The sequence below is a fragment of the Periophthalmus magnuspinnatus genome, chromosome 14 (assembly GCF_009829125.3).
Source record: "Periophthalmus magnuspinnatus isolate fPerMag1 chromosome 14, fPerMag1.2.pri, whole genome shotgun sequence".
In the NCBI taxonomy this organism is placed as follows: Eukaryota; Metazoa; Chordata; class Actinopteri; order Gobiiformes; family Gobiidae; genus Periophthalmus; species Periophthalmus magnuspinnatus.
In genome coordinates, this window is record NC_047139.1 from 28,841,523 (window position 1) to 28,864,739 (window position 23,217).

Sequence of the window (23,217 nt, forward strand, 5' to 3'; positions counted from 1 at the left end):
AATACATATTTTCATTAATTGCAATGCAATCAGCTTTCTGTTGATTTTAAAACAGTGCGAGTCTCTATCCATAATAGTTGCAGAATAGTCTTCGTGTAGGCCTACAAAGTGTCACCAAAACAATGACTTTTAAAAACACTTTATTATTTGGTATTTTAAAGAAATGTATAATAAACAGCCCAAGCAGCATGTTCATATTTTTTAAAAAGTAAAAGGATAAGATTCTAAGTCATGGCCATAAGCCTCCTGTGTTCTTTGCTCTTAATATTCCTGTGCATTGTCTTCGGAATTTAGAAGAGATATTTTTATAATAGATGGAACTTTTGATGGAACTTTTGTTAGCTTTAAAGCTTTAAACTATCTTGCATTTTATTCCAATACAGGCGTTTTATTGCTAGAAAATCCCTAGAATAGAGAACATTTCATGCTATGCAATACCATCTTCATGGAGACAAGAGGCTCCAGTTACACTCATTTGCATAAAAACAAACAAACGAACAAATGTTTTTGATTTGAAAATGTCACAGGACAGAGGTGCAAGTATTATATAACAATTAGAATGGTGTGGAAGTAAAATGACAGTACAGCATATGTTCATGCATATTTTATTCAAGAGTAAAAAAATGTGATTTGTCCCATAGGGCATGCTTACAATGTGTGTATCATTTAGGAAGTCAAATGCCAAAACATACTGTATTTCCAGAGATAATAAAAAATGTTGCAAGATAAAGTCCATTATATCAGTTTGTTGAAATATGCATGTAGACCATACAAGACCCAGAAACAAAGGAAAATAACCATAAGCTTAATTGTAACAATAATCATATCAGCAGTAAATAGAATCAGAGTACAATGTTTCCTGTTTAAACGTGTGACACATGATTTCCACTGTGTCCAATTCATTTACATCTGAAAACCATGCTATCATGCTTTGGCAGCCTGAAAGTTGCTTTTCACTGAGATTATATTCATTCACACTATAGAACATTTTCTGTACATTTTCAGTACAACAGAAAGAAACACAAGGCTTCACAGCTCAGAAGAAGGGCACCTCTGCATAACAACAAATCAATATAAAACCAAAATCAGCAGTTGTAATAAATAACAGAATTCAAATGAAATTTTGACAAGAACAATTAAAGGAAGCCTATTTATTAAAAAAATATAAAACAAGACAAATCAAACTACAAATATATCTTCAAAAGAAAATAGTTCAAGTTTACTATTTGAAACACAACTATCACAATTATAATCTCACATAACAATTAGGAACTTAATTGCATGCATTGATGCGTTCCATACCATACAGTAGATGCTGTGTTAAAAATCACTGTATTTGTCCATCCTTAAGTCACGTACCATTAGGGTTAAATAGAAAGATGAAACATGAAGTAGAAAAAATAGTTATGTATATAAGATGTAAGAAAGGAAATTCTAGAAATATTTTAAATTACGTAGGGTTTTTCCAAATAGTTATTGTTATTCGCAATTTACATCCAGTTAACATTGAGTCCAGTGCAAAAGTGATACAAATGGTCTGATTATTCAATATAGAGACTTTTTAATATATAGTGTTATACATATGTATAATTTGTTTGCATTTCCCAATTTATAGAATTTCCTTTTCATGTTGATACACGTCTTTATTTACGAAATCACATGGAGTTTGCAGCATAGCAAAATGTGCAAAAACTCAAAGGGTGCTCATGTACCTCATAGTGAATGAATGGTTAATATTTCTCTCAACAAGCAAGTGAGCAATACTAAGGTTAGTGACAGCAGGTTAACTATGTGGCACTCATTCTGCGTCTGATTTATTACAAAAGATTTGCAAGCATTCAGGCGCATGTCATGATTGTTAGTGGCTGTGAGGTATAGCTTTGTCAAGTGCTAGATCAATGTGACAAAAATCATTTGGAAAATGAGTTGGAGCGGACTTCCCTCTCAGAGATTTCCGAGTTGTTTTAAGGGACATTTTTATGATTATAAATGATTGTGATTCTTCAAAGACAATATTTTCCCTCATGCTTAATTGCTCCCTGGCTTTTGCTCCTCATCCCCTCCAAGTGTTGCTTGCTAGGTGACGACTGATGTCCAGAAAGTAATAGAGCACTATTGGAGAAATGCACGACTTTCTAAAAGCTATAGTTGAAACTGAATACACTATTCTGAGCAGCCTGAATGTTGTTTGTCCTTTACAGGATTGCATCTTACCTCAGATCAGTCAATAAAGCCCACAGCAGGTAAAATTGCAAGTTGAAAGAGGTACTTTTTTAAGCTTATTTTTTGCGTTCCATTCTTTTTGCATGTGTTGTAACCTGGTAATACTAGCAAAACATGTTGGTAAACAAGCGCATATTCCTCATAACGTGAATTTATATGTGAGTTTTCATAAACACTTTAGAAAATAGTAAAATGTGTCATGGATACTGCAATTAAATCTCTCTGATAAAAGGAGCAGACATTTTTGCCAGCAATCATAAAATGCACAACCTTCTTCAACAATCAGTCCATAACTGAACAGCAGAGACAACTTGAGCCAAGCTGCAGTCGGCTATCCACTCCTCATCCCCCATTTTTCCCCCAAAACTGTGCAATGACACAACGTCAAGAAAAAATGACCCTTTAAACACCCCTTTAAGATTAGCTGCAGGTTTTCATTTGTCTTTCGGTGGGCCTGTTTGATTTCTATATCGGGAGGCCTGAATTTCCCATTTTGGCAAAGTGTTGCGGCACAAGGGGCAGCAGCAGCATGGTCCCAAGGCTCGGGCGGCAAAATCACTGGATGTTGCTGTTGTCGTCCGTCCCGTTGGCCTCAGACATGTTCATCTTGCCCATGGAATGGCCCACGTGGTTCACCCCGTCTTTACGCGGGGGCATGCGCTCGTTGATACGGTCCAAACCTTTAGCCTCCTCGAAACTGCTGATCTTGTGCTGAGGGGAGAAGCCGCGGATCGCTGGAGAGCAAACACAATAAGATGTCACAGTAAGGGTGAAGAAGACTTTGATGCTTATATCTAATGAATAGAAAAACCATCCTATAATAACCAACCAAATTATGAAGTTATTAAGTCTGCAGGAATGTCCGCTCTAACCACAGATACTTGTATTTAACATGCTTTACTTTTGGAAATGAATTAGTTGAAACAGTGAGGAAACATATTTATAGGTATGTTTTGTTTTTTTAGTTAAGTATTTTCTTGTACGCTGTGGCAAATAGTAGTATAGTAGTAGTAGTATAGTCATTCTTACTTGGGCCTCACTACAAACTCCCTGCTGAAATCTAGTACAAGGTCATTATCTATTCCAGGCTTTAACATACTATAAAAACACAGTTGAATGGCATTGTAAACACATTTCAAAATCACATTTCCCTGCCACAAATCCCCTTCAAACACATTCTTACATCCCCCTTTTCCCTGACAACTTTGTTTTCTGCTGTACGCCAGTTCTCACTCTCTCAGTCAAACTAAAAATACATCAGATTAACTAAGATGTACATAAAATCCCTTTAATCCATTTGTTTCTGCAATATCCAAGAAACACATATGGTGACAGTTTGCAGCCAACAAATCTTTGTAGAGATATTTTCACACAGCAAATGTTTACCTTTGAGCAAACATTCATAATACCAAAAGTCTTAAACTGCTGTGTCATTGTTGAATCCAAGTTGGCGATAATGAACTTAGACAGATCATGGGAACGGAAACTGGCTGGTGCATATTTGATGCGGGTGCTGTTTTGCTGCTTGTTCTTGTGCGTGCAGTGCATTTCAGAACCAGATGGGGGCCATTTGTGAGCCAAATCCAGAACAATGAAGCACTTTAATCATGTATCTCTAAGCTGCACTTGACTTTTCAGTGTTTTATTTATTATGAGTGTGTCTTGATGGCACACAGAGCACTTCCATTTGTTCCACTTTGAATTCAGTTTTTTTTTTTCTTTTAGCCTGATGTAAGAGAACCAGGGTTAAACTACTGAATAAATGCAGTAGGATATACAGTATAACAATGCCTTATTGAATTTCAGACAATTTTGCCAAACTTAACATATTTTACTAGAATTTTGGGGACATTTGTAGAACTTTCAAAATGCAAATTGTGTTTAAATGAACGTGTAAGTGCATATAGAAAAAAATGACTTAAAGTCAACTTCAATAAAGTGAAAAAATATTGAAACATTTATAAAACCAAAGTATGTAACATTTTCTAGCCATAAAAACAAGTAATTGACAACTAACTGATTGTGTAATCCATTTGGGACAAATCAGTAGCAAAATATATAGTCATGTATTAGTATTAGTGGCTGATGCTTAAATGAAAATGTCATGAGTTTGAAAAATATGGTGCATCGTAACCAATGACCATGAAGTTTCACCAAAATAAGGACAAATTTCAAAGATTTTGGCCAAAGTTTCTGAAGTTTCATGCAATCGCTGCTCTAATTTCTCATCACAAACTACAATGCATGCTGTAAATATTAACCAATAACTTAAATTACAATGAAAAACACTTTATTTTAAAAGGCAGTTAAATGCATAATAGGCAGTGTATGAGGCTGTTGTTGCCAAAGCATGAGTTCTTGAGGTGGACTTGTGCACAGTTACCTTCTCTGTCCTCCTCATGCGTCTCGATGGCTTCAATGGCCTCAATGGTGGCTGGAGGGAGGGAGGGGAGCATGTTACTCCTGACAAAGCCATGCAAATGACAGAAACGCAGCCCCAAACTCAAAAGTAAAGGCAGCTCATGTTGGTTACAGCATTATGAGGTCAGATGAAGTCAACTTTTTTTTTAGTTACATGCTACATCACTGCAGCCAACATGCACACACCAACTGGTTAATCAGAGGGTTATGGGTAAAAATATGAAAGATATCAAGGGCTAAAGATAGAGTAGAGAATAACAACAACTAAATTATGAATACTACTTTTGTATTAGCAAAAGATTTGTCGTTTTGGCAAAGGGGCATATTCACTTAAACGTATACCAGAAAAAGGTAACAGGAGGGAAGACAAATGAGAGACAACATAAATAACAGAATTCTTATGCAACATTTTACTTTCTCGAGTTCTCTCTTTGAACCTTTTGTCTTGTGTTGCAATAAGTGTGCAGAAGAATACTATGATCAGTTATGTCATGTATGTATTCTGAACAAAAATACAAAGGTAAATAAAGTTCAAATGAACAAATTCAATTTCTGAATCTAGCCCTAAATTGTTACATTTGAGTTTTTATCATCAGAAGAACATTCTTCCGGGCAGTGATAACAGAGATATTTGTAGACAGACAGGTGCAGGGCTGAGATGGAGGAGCACATGTATGGGGGGTGTATGGGAGAGAGGGTGGGACTCACCGCTCTGCAGAGTCTGTCGGCCTCCTGAGAGGACTCCACTGGGCAGCATGCCAGTGGGCGTCAGCCCCTTCAGCGTCAACACGTTCTCACTCTCCTCTCTGCAGGACACACAGCATCAGGCGCAGTTCCACCCCACATCCACACAAACGACTCTCACTATACAGGCTATTGTATCAAGTATATTCATGTTTGTTACAAATGTGTGTCTTACATATTCAAAGCTCACATTGTTGCATTAATTGACTATGGCTTAAGATATTGATTTATGTATTTCTTACATATATTTATTATAGCTGTATACCTGAGGACTGAGAACATCTTGGCCATCTTCCCAATTGCACGGATCTTGTTCTTGATCACTTCCTTGCGAGCTGCAGCTGCATTGGCTACAAAAAAGAACACCAAAGTGATGAAGAGGTGGATGCACTACGTGTTAAGATGATCACTGTATATGTGACAGTGTCACACAATTTGGCATTATTGTGTGAATAAGGGCAGAGTTTCTTACCATCAAAAATCTCATCTTCATCGTTCATGAGCTCATCATCAGAGCAGATGCTCAGCACATTCACCAACATCTCTGTCACTGCACAGAAGAAAAACACGTTAGACACACCCACCAAGCGAAGCATGATGTGTTTACTGACAATACGCACGCACCTTTCTCTCCCACAAAGGGCAGAGACCAGGTGAAGACGTCCATGAAGTTGGGCAGCCAGTAAGGGTGTGGGGAGCAGTTAAACTGCCGAATGTTCATCACATTATTCTCATACTTCAGAACTGCAGCTGCAGTGAAAAGCAAAAACAAAGCATTATTATCCAGTTTTAAGTAGAAATTTTATATGGACTCTAAATAAATATGGTAGAGCTGCATCAGAATGTTATATGAATGAATAACATAACAGAAGTCAATTGGGTTTTTTTTGACGAGGAAATGTTCCTTAGTTAGATAAAAGCCTTATGTAAAAGATTGTGTAATATTAAACCTTATACATATTAATAACCTACATGGTACAAGCTAGCACATCACGTGGGTCTTATAATGGCCCATTTTCATCATAAAGCACAAAACGATACTGTGAAAATGACTCAGGACATTGCACAATATGGACTTAACATAAAAAAATACTTTACTATTCTGTAAAGTTTATACTTAATCTAAAATAACCCTGAGCAGACATTCACCACTAGATGGCCCTGGTGAGGCCTGGGACACTGACACTGTTACATCAAGAGGGATAAGGCCACATGGAGAGTCAGCAATGCCGACAGTCCCTCCCACGCTCCCCACAGCCAGCCGCCCATGGCAACAAGACACACATGTCCACAAAAACAAACGGGGCTCCCTAATGCATTCAGGGCTGCTCCAACTCTCAGCACTATTCGATTAACACACTTTCGGCTACAGAGTAGAGTCAGAGCAGCCATGATGGAGAATGTAAATCTGTACCTTTGTTGTTGTAAACATCCAGGTAGTTTGGTGCTGAGAAGATGGTGATGAGTGATGGGAACCCAGTGGTCTGACTCTTGCGATACATCCGGTAACTTCAGAAAGATGAAACATGTGTAAGTAGACAGTAAAAATATGGCATTGTAGAAAAGTAAAATAGAAGCCATACCCTGCATCTTGCGCTTCATGAGCCCGAATAATTGATAATAGGTTATTGCTCTGTAGGAACTCACACACAGCTGGGTAACTTGAAAGAGAAAAAAGAAAACATTAAGTACAATAGTAAATATATAGATAAAAGAATATGCAGGTCACTTTTTCCAAATGTGTTCATTTGACAGTAGACGAAACAATAAAGATTATTCATAAATGCATTAATGAAAGCACTGCTGGAGATGATGCAAGTGGGTGAAAAGCAGCCCGATAGCGATCTGTTGCAGCGCACAAACGAAAGGAACCCAGTGAGCAGCTCAAAGACTCCTGCCCGACACATGTTTTAATGTACATCATGCCTAACTATGAAAAATAATAGTCAAATAATACTCAAAGGTACACTATGTAACTTTCATGGTGTAGGGTTCACTGTCTGCTTGTCTCCATCGAGATGTTATAAGTCAACCTTGAATATTCCACAATATGGCAGTAAACAGATTTATCTTGCATTTATTCAATTACATGCTTCTAATGGCTAAAAAAACATGAAAAACAGCCTTCTCACTGTGAGCAGGGCCACCTCTCCACAGATCTGACCTTTAACTTTGCCGGCTGGGGTTACTTGGTTATTGACAGAGCAGACATATAGGCTAGTAATATTAATAGACCGTTTTTCACCTGGCAAGTATTTTATGTTGTTGTGAATAAAATATGTTCTTGCATTTTACTGTGCAGAAGTTGAAGTGTGAAAGATACTGTTAAAGATACTGTTGACCAAAAACACTTGTTATAATTTATGTAACACTATTATTCTACAATAAAGCTAATGGTAAGTTGAGGGCTAAGACCAAAATTTGCAGTGGTAGTTTTCAGAGTTTAGTTTGTTTACATTTGCTCCTAGATAAACAGGTTCATAAATTATATCTGAAAACAAACTGTGCCAAAGTGAATGGGTTGAAAATATTGTTTTTGTCCCAAGACTGCATGCTGGGGTGGGCCTCCATGTTTTGCTGGCCAGATGGACAATGAGCTGTCCCACAGAGAGATGACAAAACCACATGACTTCCAATGTGACAGTTCGGACTGCACCTCCTTACACATATCTACTTGTGCTATCTATATGAGCGCACTCTGGAATATTATATTAAAAATGCATTGTCACAAATTACTGACACTATAACAAAGAACTGAATCCAACAAAAAAGTGAATCCTTAATTAACTTTAAGTCACACAGTAGATATAAATTTAGTCTATAAATTTAGACTTTCTGAATGATGAGCCAAATATAAAAAGCACTTAAGGCCTAATTAAGTCCTGCTTTTTTGGAGTATAAGTTGAATTGAAATGACTTACTCTTAATCTTGACACATAGATCTTATAGTTATAGTCAGTGCAGCAGTGTCATAGACAGGACAGTGATTAAAAGGCAGACACTTCCAGCTGCAGTGTGAAGAGCTGAACATTTAGCAGCTCTCACACTCGGCTTATATAATACCTCAAGGTTGTGTTATGTCACTCAGACACAGTAGCAGCCATTCAAAACAAGTCTTCTAGACGTCACAGCGAAAATACAGATAAGGAATTGAAAACTCTTCATTTCATCGCAAACATACAAACATGCTGTCATTGCACACATGGTAAACTACAGAGTGTAGAGGATAAGGCTGGTTCTTTGAAATTTACATGGTCTTTTCTTCTAGTCTAGTTGCCTATTCCATAATAATAAGGCAAATGTACCACCAGAAGATGTCAGTAACTAAAACAATTGCTAGTGTCAGTGGATCATTTGAAATTTGTGCCAAGCATTGAGAGTCAATATGAACAGAGCATTCATAATTTAACAAAAAACACAAAAGAATGAGCAATCACAACTAAAGACTACAAGTTAAAACAATATTTGTTATTTACAGTGTATAGAACAAACTCCCAACAGGCCACAGCACCAGTGCCTTGGTTAAGTGTAATGATCTGCTTCTCCTGCTCCATTCCAATACAGACTTCAGATGTCGATTTAATGTAGTAAAAAAATAGGTCATATAAATTCTCATTGTTTATTACACATGTCCACTGAGATACAGCAACTCCTTTTCTCCTCCTCTTCTTCACAATGCCCATCATAGGCCTGTCACAACAATTACTATATCAACATCATTCAATATATGTTTGATGGAACAATCATTTTGGAGGTCAATATTTATCATCGGAACTTTTTCTTTGTACTAGTGGGAAGATTGTGGTTATTTTTCTGTTCTATGATACAATTTGAGCTATAGACGCTTGAATTATGAATTTCTTTGACTCATTATAGATACAATATTTATTGCAGCCCATATTTTTAACAATATTGTACATTAAGAATACTTTTTGCAGGATAATTCTGCTTTATGGTTTGGTTTCAATATTATTGTTTATCGCCTATATTTACTTCAACAATATATTACACTTCAAAAAGCGTTATCGTGACAGGTCCACCATCAAACTTTCACTGTGGTGTGTCATTCTTCATGGTTTGGGCCCAAGTAAAACCAAGGGACCCTGGTGGCCCTTGTACCTGAAGAAAGTGTGCCATCCTCTTATACAGTATCTAGGTCACATGGCTGAGATAGTGAGATTCCCCTGGTGGCCAATATATAAACTACAGAAATAGGTTTGTGCACACTGACATGGATTTAGTGTGTCTGCACTGGTTATGCCTGACAGTGCATTCCCTCCTGTACTGGCCAATATACAAGGCAACATGTAATCATGAAGTCTATTATTCAAAATTGAAAACTGATGTTCAGTGATAAAAAAAAAAGAAAGACATAACAGTGTAGGGCTACATACATAATCATTTCTTGCAAATTACTCGATGTAACCTCTTATTCATGCAGGAGTGGTCTGGGGTAGAAAGGTTTCAAAGGTAGTCACCTGGACAGCAGTTTTGAAATAGAAATCCCGAGTCATTTTCAATCTAAAGGTAATGGTGTTAGGTGCTAGAATTTATAACTGAACTAGTCTAGTAAGTAAACAAGATCAGAGAAAAGTTAGGGAAGGACTCATCTTCCTTCCCTTCAGCCCAGTACACATCGGATGTTCACCTATCAATGAAAACTATTTGAAACTACTAGATTTCACTTTGGTTAAAATTCTTTTTACGGCATAAAACACATTCCACAGTAAACAGTAAACCATGGCTACATCCTGAGCTTCAAGACCCACACTTCAGAACCATAAAATGATTGCAGCACACAGTTTATTGTTAGATTGTGTTTATTACTAAAGCAATGGCAAACATTTGTGATCTAGTGTGCAGCACTAACACTGCTCTAAATGTATTTTCTGCCCAAACCGTGCAGTGGATATTGATTACTGTTGGTGGACTGTGGCCTGCAGCTCACTCTCCTCCTTTCTGTGAAAACACTCTGTTATGTGTTAGTGAATCTGACAGTGAGAATGAGCAAGAAATCTGTCATCTACAAGCCAAAGACACATACAGAGATGGAAGCACCGTGCCACTAAACAAATTGTAATATTTTTATCCATAATTATACCAAATTTATGCTAAATGTGTGCACTGCATAGAACTAATACACCAACAAGCAACTGATGTCTTCTGAAATAACTGATGCTTCTGAAATAATAATATTAAAGGTGTACTATGTAACTTTTTTGCTGAAGGAATCATCACCAGCTTCTCTCCATGGAAATGTTATTGCCTGGAGTGTTCCGCAGTATGGCATTAAACACATCATGTTCAAGTACAGATGTTTCAGTGCAAAAAATTCCTTGAAGACGAGACACGCACTCTTAATGTGAGACTCTCCACAGATCTGACCTGTAAGTTGGTCTGGTGGTATCAACTGCTTTCTTTCATGGAGATAAATAAGTTTAATGCTATACTGTGGAACATTGGTAACAAGCAGTTGGCAGAACTTCCACCAAACCGTTACACAGCGCACCTTTGAGAGATGCCATGTTAAACTGACTCGGTGACTACTGCTGCACACAATAACATCAGACTTGATTAATCCTACATTTATGACACAGCAAACACATAACCTTCACATAATATTATATACTCTCAGTCTTATGCTCCGATATGAATCACTGACATATCTTGAAACTCTCTTAGTGTCTCTATATTATATGCGTACCTATACCGACACTTCCATAGACTCCCACACAGGAGCAAGCTAGTCCAATCTCTCAGGACATATCCAAGGTGTATTCAGTATTCACACCTTGCAACGAAGTCTGCAAGGAATCCAATAATTATATCCAATCCGAAATACAATACCTCGAACAAATCAAGACACTGCCTAAGACATTGTTACATGGTGTACGCATTACAGTATCCACTCGTGCCAAATAAATGTTAAATGCATCAATTGATTTTAGAGAATATATTACTGGTGTTGAGTCCATGATAAATATATCTTTGCAGTATAAGGTCTGTGATGGTGAGTTGAGTTTTTTCCAGTTCAAGATTTACAGCGATGTAAGTCAGAAGAAAGCCACAAGGGAGATCCATGACTCTTATACAGCAGCATCCTCCACACATCTCCACATAATCCTCTTTAAGCTCCTATTCTCTGCGTGTGAGGCTAGCTAAAGGATGGCTTCTTGGGGGCCATTTAACACAAGTGGAGGAAGAATTTAGACATTCTCGGATATCCCTCTTATGTATAATGTTATTATAACGAGGTAAAAGCAGCATTTGGAGTTGTACAATGCAAAAACAGAAGTGCTAGGATTCCTTTAAAAGAACATCTGATACATTTTGAAATAATGCCAAGGGGTTACGGACACAAAAAGTGTACTTGTGATATATTTTAAAACACAAAACATGATATTACAAGGTATGCATTAAAGAGTTCATGAGTCCTGCAATATTTATAATCTTACACCTCAATATAAAGGTGAACAGGTTTTAGCTTGCTTTAATTTTACAACATTTTGAATATAATATTTTGTTTTACATTGTTACGTTGCTAACTGTCTTAATTTTTTTTTTATCATTGTGAAACCCATGGATATTTTTACCTTACACAAGATACCTTTTGCGTTGTATTAGAAATAGACCCATATATTGGTTCACTGATATATTGGGCTGTTATTTTGCCTTAAATCTCCAGCAGGGAGCTCTGTTAAATCTCCAGTAAGGATCTCTGTTTAAAAAAAAGTGTTTTGGGTGAGTTTATAATAAATTTAATTACAAAATTTGGGGAAAATAATTAAACTCGGCCCTACATATTGGCTAAAAAATTGGCCAAAGGTTTTTCATGATTCTAAACAATCAGCATAGGCCATGAAAAAATATATTGGTTGCTCTCTACATTGCATCTTTAAAAAGCCCAAAACTTATCAGCAAATGACATAAATAAACTATTTTTGCTTATACTGTATGGACGTAGCAATTGCAACCATAGCAACATGTTATTTCCCTCTTGTTTGTGTCCAGTGAGGCCTGCGGTGTTTGTCCAGTGCAGCTGCAGAGGCAGAAGAGGGTCACCTACCTGTAGAAGTAGGAGCACCCTCTCACTGTGTTGTGACTGAAATATTCCTGGGTTTTCTCGTTCCCAAAGTCCTCCAGAGGATCTGACCACAGGAGGTCGCACATAGGGCCAAAGGCTGGTGGTTCCTTAAACCGGTCCAACTGCAAGACGACATCATTACTGTTACACTTATTTAAGCACTTCAAAATGGTGGGTGTTACCTTTTTAATATCATCTAAAGTGTGAATTTCCGGTGAGAGCCCGCCGTGGACGCACAAAAACTGCTGGTTCATGAGGGCAGCCAGAGGAAGGCAGTCAAACGCGTCCATACAGGAATCGTACACCTGCTCTGAGTACTTGATTTTACCTGGCCACAAAAACAAAGTATTAGCTTTACATACGTCACTCTGGCAGTAAACTAGGGAGGTGCAATTCATCATATTTTCATCACAAAAAGGGTGTAACAGAACAACAATATATTCAATTCTGTTGAAAATTATGGTGCTTGTTCAGTCCCCAAAAACCTGAAGCAGCTTCTAATCCACAGTGTCTTTCAAAACATAAATCACAAAACTAATGATAACATACCTATACTGCCTTTTCCAATTGTGATTTCAGTTATGACCCTTATCGTCTTCTTCTTCAACTTTGTTACATCTGATGCTGTGATATTTAACTGGTATTTCTGCACTTTTGTTAAACTTGAACCTCAACCATGACCTTTACAGCAACATTTAGGACATTTGATGGATGAACAATGAGAGTTGATTTTATGGAAATATAAAAAAAATACATATTTATTATTTGTTATTTATTTTTTGTCAAGATTGCTCACTCCTATGGCTATGTACATCACGACTGTGAGCGCTGCTCCAGTCCACCTTTTATCACTGGAGAATGGGGCAGCCTCTCTTTCACTTCTCTATATCTATATAATTATGTAATTATATACAGCCTGTCTGTAAACTGAAAAAGCTTCACTTTAGAACAGTGTCACTCAGATAATAAAGTACTCACATTCTTGTTTGAAGGTAAAATATTCTGTCAAATGTCTACATTCATGATTTCCACGCAGTAAAAATAGTGTCTTTGGATAGAGGATTTTCAGTGACCAAAGGTATAAAACGCACTGTCAAAACAAAAGGACATTATTTTTAGAATCACAGATAAACAGATACAGAAACAGATAAAAATGGTATTTCTGTGGACAATCTGTTGTGTTGTACCTCAATACTGAAGTAGCCGCGGTCAACGTAGTCCCCAAGAAACAGGTACCGCGTTGTGGCTGGTGATCCTCCTACTTCAAACAGCTTCATGAGATCAAAGAACTGCCCATGGATGTCCCCGCATACTGAAAACAAGCACACACACAGAGCCACGTTACTGCTGCAATGTTTCGTGTGCATGCTAATACGTTTACAGAGAAGAACCTCGCACATTGTATAAAGAGATTATATTTTCTTGTTTTAAATGTAAGATGCATATGGGAAATAACAGAGCAGAGCAGTTTTTCAGGGCTGCAGCAGACGGTACACTGTGTACCAGCGCTGTGGTCTGTGTCTGCCTGTTCTAGTCTGGCTTCAGAAACCGGCAAAGAGTGTAAGACTACAATATGGTGAATAAAACAAAATATGTTTCCTAATCATTCTAGACCAAAAAATTCAATACTAAAGAGCACAATAGTGAACTCCAGACCAGGTGCTCCTATTAATGCTATTTTATATTATAGTGAAATAGCAATAAAGTCATGTGGTGTTTGTGCCAGTTCCCAGTCCACATAAATTGAGAATGTGGAGTCAGAATGGACATTTGACATTCCACATGACAAGAGGCAGAAAGCCTGCATTACTGAATGCACTAAAGAAAAACTCCAAAGTCTCAGGAGAGCAGAGATCAGTTCACAATTAAGTTTTATTTTCTCCAGCCCCTATTATAGGTCTATATGTCGTGATGGCATCTGAAGCACAACAGTGTCATGCCATATGCTATACCTAAGTGTCATGTTTTAACTGTGTGCGAACAATAAGCACATGAGCTGTGCTGTTACTGGCTCAGTGGAAAAGAACATTATATGTATAGCTTTTTTCAAGGCAGCTAATGAAATTACTGTGTAAGGTGTGATTTAACTTAATATGGCAATGCCACAAAGATTTCTTTATTTTCTTAGCTGAAAGGCCTGTTTCCTTTGCTGAAACCGAGAAACCCCACAAAGTGCTTAAGCCCCCGGGGAACACTGACTTTTTTCATAGTGAACAGTTTGGCTCGGGAGTGCAAACCTACATCTCATTTCCTCACTGTCTTCAATTTTTCATTATCATCTTCCTGTGTCTCCTTCTCTCCTACTCATCCTCCATCTCCTCTCTCCTCTCTGTCTCCCCTATCAGCTCCACAGTGGCCTTCGCCCACTCAAAGCTTAGAGCAATGTGAGTGGGAGACACAGTGTGACTAAAGCAATCAAACACACAGACACACACACGCACAGCCAACAACACATCTATGCAAGGAGCCGCTCTCCAGCGCATAAATGCCTCATAATATATGAATGTACATACAGGGGCAGCAGAGACATTTAAACACGGCTCTACAGAGGATCAACACATGTCCACACCAATACTCAGGATAACATCCATATTTCATGTTTAGCTCATAACACAGTAAACTATTTTCCTGATGCAAGTTAAGATACAGAGCTTTGAGTCAACAAGCACTTCATGCACTCAACTCCTCTGAATGAGTTAAACACTCCTGACACTATCAGGCACAATTAGGCTAAAGCTGAATTAGCATGTAAGCTAAGTTATGCATTCAGTATTTGAGAAGAGTCTGTCTGCAGCCGATGGGGAGTGGACCCTCACACACATACAGATTCTGTTCTATGGTGGTGTATTTGGCACAGGAGGTAAATAAAAGCAACCCCAGCAGAGTAGAACCCCGCTCAATGAAACAACATTGCAAACAGAACATTGTGAGGTACATCGTGATATTAGTCATCTTAATTTTTTGTGTTCTGATATTAAAGGCACTGTTGACCTGTTTTTCAACATAATTATTAGACCTTTTTACTTTTATGTGAATAAAATATGAATATGTTAAGTGGTCCATATGTTAGGACATAACACGTGTTCCATGGGGGTGTACCCTGAACACCATGTCTCACCTGTGACTGGTGCCTCGATGTCCAAAATGGTTTTCTCCTGGCGCAGTATGGCCGCTCCTTCGTTGATGATGCGCAGTGCCACTGCCTCCTCCACTCGGCCCTCTTTGGTTAGGTGGGCTTTGAGCAGGTCCACACGAGGCTTCCCTTCACAGTCAAACACTTCCTTCATGGTAAGACGGTGGCTCAGGGGGAATGGGACAGCTGAGAACACACACGTACAAGAAGATAAATAACCATCTAACATGCTATTCTACATTCATATAGTAATGAGTATTGAATACATAAAAGAAATATTGTGCCAAATCATCCATAAATCATAAACCACCATTTTAGCGCAATACAACAGAGGACCATCTCCTCTGTTTTCTTGTAAATCTACAGTATGAGTGTGAGATGACGGGGGACGCTCAAGCAGAAACCCCACTTGTGAATTTCCTTAACATTTTCTGCTTCAGGCCTTGTTTTGCTGCTGCGGAGACGTTCACTTACATGTGCATCTTTGTCATAAAGATGAATCCGTTAATTTACAAGATGCAAATTCACTGGGGGAGATATTAGCCTCTTCATGTTTTAATATAAACTAAATTTTCTATATAAAAACAAAAGTGGATAAAATGTTTAACAGTTATAAATAAATGTGGTGGGCTTGTCTTGATGGTTTCATAGTTTCTCTGGTGGAAAGCACCACATATTATGTACAGTGGATCTGGACATAGTTTGTAATAATTTGTACGTTGAAGTTCACTATAACACCATATTTTATTTTATGGCCAAATCCTTCCTCAAACATTTTCTATGCACTATAGGACTGAGGTAATGTAATATTTGATTTGGACAAAGTGCGTCACAACTCCTTGTACTTCTTAAATTCCTGTGTTCTTGTATCCTGGCATAGGACAAACACACATTAATATTACAGACCCTTTAAGAGGTTATGTCATCTGAATGTTCAAAATTCCATAATGGATGTGACTGGGGAATAATTAAAGTAACTCCATCATAACACCTTTTCAATGAATAACTGATTTGAACTTAAGCTAAAATTCAAATAAACTAATGATTTAAAATGCAAGCGTTAATGTTTTCTAATCATGTTCTGATGTCCCTCACATGTAGCTAGCTGGTTTTCTTTTTCCAAAACCACCTTTCTTTTTCACATTGTGTGATATTTTGAGGCTAAACCAAGTTTTGCCATTGAAACAGCATTATACAGCATACCTCACATTTGTGTAATTTACAGAATTTAGAACATTTATGTTGACAAACTTTTAAAGTGTCTATAGTCAAGGCCCGTTAGTGAACCACATGTCCCAAAATAGCCACAAAAACACATTGTATGATCAAAGATCTACCGGTAGTTATTGTATGCTGCCAGAGTGGTGGTAACAGGGGATCAGCCACAGCCAAGTAGATTAACACAAACACTTAATAACACATATCACAGTGCAGATGTCTAGTTCCTTACTGAGTATTTACTGGATGACACTAACCTCTAAGTATAAACCATTCATCAACCACTCACTATGGATTGCTTAAAGCCTTAGGCCATTAAAATGTACCACCTAGCCCAGTATAAATGCTGTCTATGAAACTGTGAAATCCGAGCCTGGATCACTACTCGAGCTGCGTCAAAGGTTATTTATTAGATCTGCTCGCGGCTTGATCCTTGTGCGCTTTCAGGGGCCATGCCTCCAAGTTAATCTATGGGTCATCTGGCTTAACAGAAAACTCTTGCACAATGTCTGTGCTGTAAATAATTCTGATGATTGTGGAAGAAAAATTATATACAAATGTGAAGTCTAGGGGTGTAGCTTGCTTGCAGACAAAATACACAGAGTCAGCAATCGTGGAGAGTAGGGCTAGTTGCCAGATTTGTGCAGCGAATAGCAAGAAGGGCCACTCAGCAGCATCAGTGCCAAACCGAGAGAAAGACAAAGAAGGGAATCTCTGAGCTTAAGGATAAAATGATCAACATGCTCTTTAATAATGAATGCTTCACCAGAGGAATCTGGAGCCATGCACCCGCCCTGCTATAATGAGCCCCTGCCAGTGTTTCTAATAGGACTTTAATATTCACAGTGCGCAGTTTGTATCTGTGATGATGGCACTGACACTCTCCAGCCAGTACAAACTCAGCTCAGTCACTACATGCAAACTTCTCAAGTTTGAGTCAGGGTGGATCTGCTGAGTGTCTGCTCTTACAACAAGTGAAATATAGTACACATGCAGAGAAATCATGCTGGACTATAAGCTCTCCGGTCCAAAAGTGGCATTTAATCCTGATTTATATACCACATTATTAGAAACACAGAATCATAAAAAAAAATGTCACACAATGTAAATATTTCATTGCTACCTACTTGATATGGTCAACAGAGATGAAAACTGTATTAAATAGTCAAAAGATATTTTGTGTTTCAGAAATCCTGCAGGCACTTTCTTTTACTTCATTTATTTTTATTTTCTCAAAATGTGTAAAAGGTCTGTCTGAAACAATAATAAATATTGTGATTAATAGTATTAATGCAATACTATGTACCTCACTCACTACTTTATCAATGCATTTACACTACAGGTAATAATTGTCTAACTGACTGAATACTTAAGCCACCAGCATTATGATAAACATTACCTCACATGTAGAGGTGTGACTGAGCAGGGCAGTGTTAATGTAAGGCTTTCGGAGTGAGGGGACTTATCTATAAGACCGTGCAGTCCATTTCATAAATGAATAATAGTCAATAATAACTGTGTCTGTTATATTGAGTGTAACATCAGGATTAGTTTATTAGTTTCATTATTTGTTTTTGGGCAATATAAGACACATGTGAGTACTTCTGGATCCTTCTGACTCTATAGATACCTAAAGACGCCCCTGTGACTAAGCACAATAATCATTATATTGAAAATGTGTATGCATAAACATCATCTTATTTAATGAAGGCTTGAACGAATATAACGACTGCCTGACTGTGATAATGGGTTTTCCAACAATAAGCATACACGTTTAATTGAAGCCTATAAGAATGAAAGCAGTGTCATTAAGCAGTTTTGTATCCCTTATAGATCATAAGCTTCATTGTGCAAATGTGAGTTTTTATGCTAATATATGTAACTCATGCATATACTGCTGAAATAAACAGTAGTATACTCTGGCTGGAGAACTCCTCTAAAAAACTTGCCTTTATACACAGAACTGTAGTGCAGAAATGCAGTCCTATGGAGCGATTCATGCTCAGATCGAGTCCAGAGTTGAACTATGAAATACTGTATGTTGCCGGGCAACAGCAGCAGCAGCTCCCTGTCGGAGTACAGCCAGTGCCGGCAAAAAACTGCAATCTGCACTGAGGACGCTGCTGCATATTCACATACAGTAAACACACAACACTCTGACAATACATGCATTATTATTGATCACTGATCATACTTGAGCTAGCTCGTTGAAAGGGCCAAGAAGAAACGGAAAATCTGGAAATCCTAATCACAGATTTGACACGACAGTGTTTGGACAAAGCAAATACGCTGCAGTAAAAGGTAGGGTCTGTAACAAACGTAATAATTACATAATAATCGGCTCACTTATTAGACTCTATTCTAATAAGTGAACTGCTCTGTTTCAAGCTAGCCATATCTGTTAGCCATTTTTGCTTAATGCTTATATGAGAGCCACACACCACACATCAGCAGCGGATATGAAGTAAGTTTTGACTAAGTATTAAACTACCACCACCAAGTGTGGTTTTACAAATGCAGTAAATATCTGGTATATATAGTGGCATCAGAACAAGCAACAACAATCCTGAATGTGACAGAAATGTCATAGTTTCTAAACATGAGATTGAAATGGTGATTGGACTGCACTTCTGTACCTACATTTCAGTTCTGCATAATTGATAAATGGCCACGGGGTTATTGTGTTTAAACCTATGCTACATTAAAGATGCACTTGAATGCACACTTGAGGACAAATAAGGATGATGCATCTTCCAAAGAGAAAGCAGATTTATGCTAAATATATGCACAGGTCTTTGCATACACTACGTGGAAAGGTGATAATTGATTTACTACAGTAAGAAACCTAGATGTCAGCCTATGTCGCTAGGGTGCTTTTCTTAGTAACAAAGTAAGATGAGTTCACACCTGTACCAAAGGGCTCCTCCCTAAAATAACTGACCTGAATCTGCCTTTCCAAGCCCATAGCTCTCTCTCTCTCTCTGTCTCACTGACAATGCTGTTACAAACTGCACAGACCAGCGAATACTGTTTCTTTAGATATGAACTGTCAGGGTAAAATATGGAAGAGAAACCTGTCACCATGGTTAAAGATACACATAGAGATACAAAAATTACCCAGGAGTTGAGGGATCATTACAACAGGAAAGTCTGTAAAAATGTCATCCTCCACTTAGTAACAGCTCCAGCGTCCCAGTGGCTTCCTTTGATCATAAAAAGGTATAAGAAGTGAGATTTTTGCATCTTTATATCTTACACTGTTTCTATTTTGGACCGAGAAATATCTCCATTTCTTTCACAGGAGGAAATGATAGAAAGGCCATGGTGCTCAGTGCATTTAGGCTGCTTCATCTATTACTTTAGGCAACCTCATCTATTACTCGTATTGTTTTAAGTGGTTTTCCAAAACTAGTACAAATTATTTCACTCAATAACTTCATTCAATTAAAGCGAAATACTTCTCTTTAATTGAATGAAAGCAAATGTGATTTTGATAGAATACAGTTCAGTGGCTTTGAATCAAGGCTTGTGTGCAATAGACTACACAAGATACCACAATATGTCAGCATTATTTCAATTAGAGATGGCTGATTAAAAGAATGCACAAAGGAGACATTTTGATGTTGCATTTTCAGGTAGTATTTGGTGCATGGAAAATGTAGTGGCCTTGTAAGAACATTCTAGCATAACAGATCCGTGTTCAGAACTTCACTGTGTCCAATCAGTGAAGAAGATAAGGATATGACAGTTTAATACAATGTGATACTCAAAGGCCTGTGTTGTTAGAGCTGCAGCCCATTACAGTTAAAATACTGTATATGTAAATCAAATGCAGCCCAGGCACTGAGAGCAGCTCCATAGAGAAAATAAAGGGGACTAAATGAGTTATGACACAACTGTGAGCACTTCATCCCCCTCCATTGATCCAAGTTGCATTCCCACATTGAGACTCATACAATATACAATCTACTCCACCATCTCCTGATTCAGCTTTGGGATTCCTAATGAAATTATAGAAGATGACTCACTCACTCCTGGTAACATACACCCCATTAAATGTCAATTTGACCATCTCCCACTGGCCCTGCCACTGAAATCCTGCTGCATCACTGCCCCAGCTCCGAGCTCGACAATTCAGCTCTTTCCCCCTCTCTGCGCTCTGGCCGATTTCAATCCAACACCAGTCGTGACAGCCAGGGCCCAGGCATCAATAAATCAGCACATTTTTGTAAAAAATGTATACCAGCGCTCCAGAAGGAGAACAGCCTGGTTTAACACGGAGGCTGAGGAGTAAAGATTGTTTATCAACATCAAACGAGCCCACAACTTGACGGCCGTATGTAGGCTCCAGCTACACCGAGCCAACGCACGACACAAGAAAGAAACACAGGCGAAAGGCCACGACTCTCCACATGTTATGTAATATGGAGCACATTTCCTCACTTACATTTGACCACTCGATCCGTGGCGTTTAAGACGATGTCCGCGTTAGACATCTTCATGGGCTGGAGCTGTGTTCGAGGCTGAAGCGGATTTTGCCCTCTCTCTTCCCTCCTTGTTCGGATGCGTCCTCAGAGGTGGCAGCTGCGGAGATGTGAGAGGAGCTGTGGCATCACAGGACGCCGGGGAGGACTGCTCTTCCGCGCAGGGGGAGACGGGATACGGGGGATGCTGGATGCAGGGAGATGATGCTGCCGCTGCTGCTGCTGTTGCTGTGCTAAGCTTTTAATGTGGGGGAGGACGCACACACACGCACACGCACGCACAGAGAGAGGGAGGGACGTGCGCTATCCCGACATGGCGCTGGAGAAGGGAACTCCCACGCAAATGTTGCACGGGACTACCTCCAGACCGAGCAGAGCGGGGGCGGTCCCCACGCACGTGTGGGGCCACAAAAACAAGACTGTGCCGTAAAAGCAGCTCTGGAGAGTCAGAGAGCTGTAGTGCGGAGTGTGCTGCAATTAAAACATCCTTAAAGTCGGACCGAGCGAGGCCCATGGTGAGCAGAATAATGGCGCTGGAGTTTCACTAGAGGGCGACACAGCGCTGTTCACAGCCTCTGTCTGCACACTGTCACTGACTTACCTCGTGTAAAATAAGCCTATCCCAGACTAGCGTTCAGTTTAAGAAAGATGCAAATATAAGGATAAATCACAGAGCCTATTGTGTGATCTGTGCTTCAAACTAACATCAGCACATTATGCCTCCAAGTTCCAGTTTGTTCATCAGGAGTGAGTTAGACCTGCTCTTTTCCTCTGGGGCAGTGTTTGTGCGTTTACAACTGATGTACGATTTGTCTTTTTATGGTCTTTATTTCGTTTTTTTATAACCTGGCCATGCATGTAAAATTAACTGATTTCAGTTTTTCTTCCACATCAGTGACTGTCAGTGTGCAGCTACACCACTGGGTGGAGCCCTGGTCTTGACAATCCAGACTACAGGAGGTGACGAGTTTCACTGTTGGGTTTATTCTGCGAAAATCTGATGATATTTTAACACTTTGACCATTTATTCATAAATTGTACCAGGCTTAGTTGTTTGTTGTTGTCTTAAATGCTTTGGCACATAGACTCAGGCTTCTGTGTTTTGTGTTGAAAACTCTATGTGCGTTTGTAGATTTAACTACTGTGAGGAGTGCTAAAAGAGCAGTGTGGGAACTAAACTTAGACGTTTTTAAACAGATGGTAAAATGTGGTGGCAGGTGATGTCAGCATCTGTGGTTTTGTAAAGGAAGTGACATCACCTAGAGGCAAATAGCAGCCAATGGGAGGGGAGAGTCCAGTGTCCCATGAATAATCATCATGTCTCACAAATAGAGAGGCAAACTAGAGCCAAAGTTGCAATGAATTTCAACTTATAAAATAGTTTGAGTGTGAATGCTAGCGTTGGCTCCTTTTCCCTCTTGCTGCTCTTGTGGGACATGTGTAGGGGCTTTCCTGTTGCGTTAGTCATGTGTGCAGCTGGGGATGAAGGCCGTCCGCTCTAATCCCTCTCTCCGTTCAGGAAAGTACCCTGGCTCCCTTCACACAAGGGAACAACAAAGAGATGAGTGTGGCTTCAGCCTGCGGATCCACTGCAGCAGAACAAGTCCAAGGGACAGCTTCATCACTGGGCAGCACTGACCCTACTCTCCATCATGCAGACCTGTTGGTCTGTTATCAGGCTATGGTAGAAAAGGAAGATGCATAAATGGAAATGAACAACAGAGCTACAGTTCTTAAAGTTAAACAAAAAGTGTAAACCAGTGGTACGGGCCTATCCATGGGCAGATCCTCAGACTTCTCAGTTCTGATTGGTCAGAAGAGATCCAGTAGAACTTGATAACTCTAGTGAAGTGGTTATTTAAAATGCTGTGGTGAGACCTAGGCTGTAGTTAATAGCATAATGTCACACA

General features: G+C 38.9%; 1 protein-coding gene across 2 annotated transcripts; it reads right to left on the reverse strand.

Annotated features, from left to right (window-relative positions):
* Window positions 1-591: 591 nt before the first annotated feature.
* On the reverse strand, window positions 592-21,565 carry ppp3ca (protein phosphatase 3, catalytic subunit, alpha isozyme). 2 transcript variants are annotated; one of them, XM_033978141.2, is made up of 14 exons: window positions 21,271-21,565; window positions 15,591-15,791; window positions 13,660-13,784; window positions 13,451-13,562; window positions 12,655-12,800; window positions 12,455-12,594; window positions 6,972-7,049; window positions 6,803-6,897; window positions 6,013-6,138; window positions 5,861-5,938; window positions 5,654-5,738; window positions 5,353-5,450; window positions 4,607-4,657; window positions 592-2,957 (listed from the first exon to the last, which is right to left on the reverse strand). In XM_033978141.2, exons 1-14 carry the CDS (start codon window positions 21,323-21,325, stop codon window positions 2,779-2,781), a joined length of 1,569 nt encoding a protein of 522 aa, XP_033834032.1. In that variant the 5' UTR covers window positions 21,326-21,565; the 3' UTR covers window positions 592-2,778. The 2 variants fall into 2 exon arrangements, with proteins under 2 accessions (XP_033834032.1, XP_033834033.1); XM_033978142.2 differs by lacking the exon at window positions 4,607-4,657.
* Between the last annotated feature and the right edge of the window lie 1,652 nt (window positions 21,566-23,217).

Bases quoted from the DNA above. Each gene is read 5' to 3' on its own strand.
- ppp3ca (XM_033978141.2), bottom strand. From the start codon at position 21,325: ATGAAGATGTCTAACGCGGACATCGTCTTAAACGCCACGGATCGAGTG. The intron at 12,595-12,654 runs GTAACACCCACC...GTCGTCTTGCAG, and splicing joins CTTTAGATGATATTAAAAAG to TTGGACCGGTTTAAGGAACC. The intron at 5,451-5,653 runs GTATACAGCTAT...TGTGTCCTGCAG, and splicing joins AAGATGTTCTCAGTCCTCAG to AGAGGAGAGTGAGAACGTGT.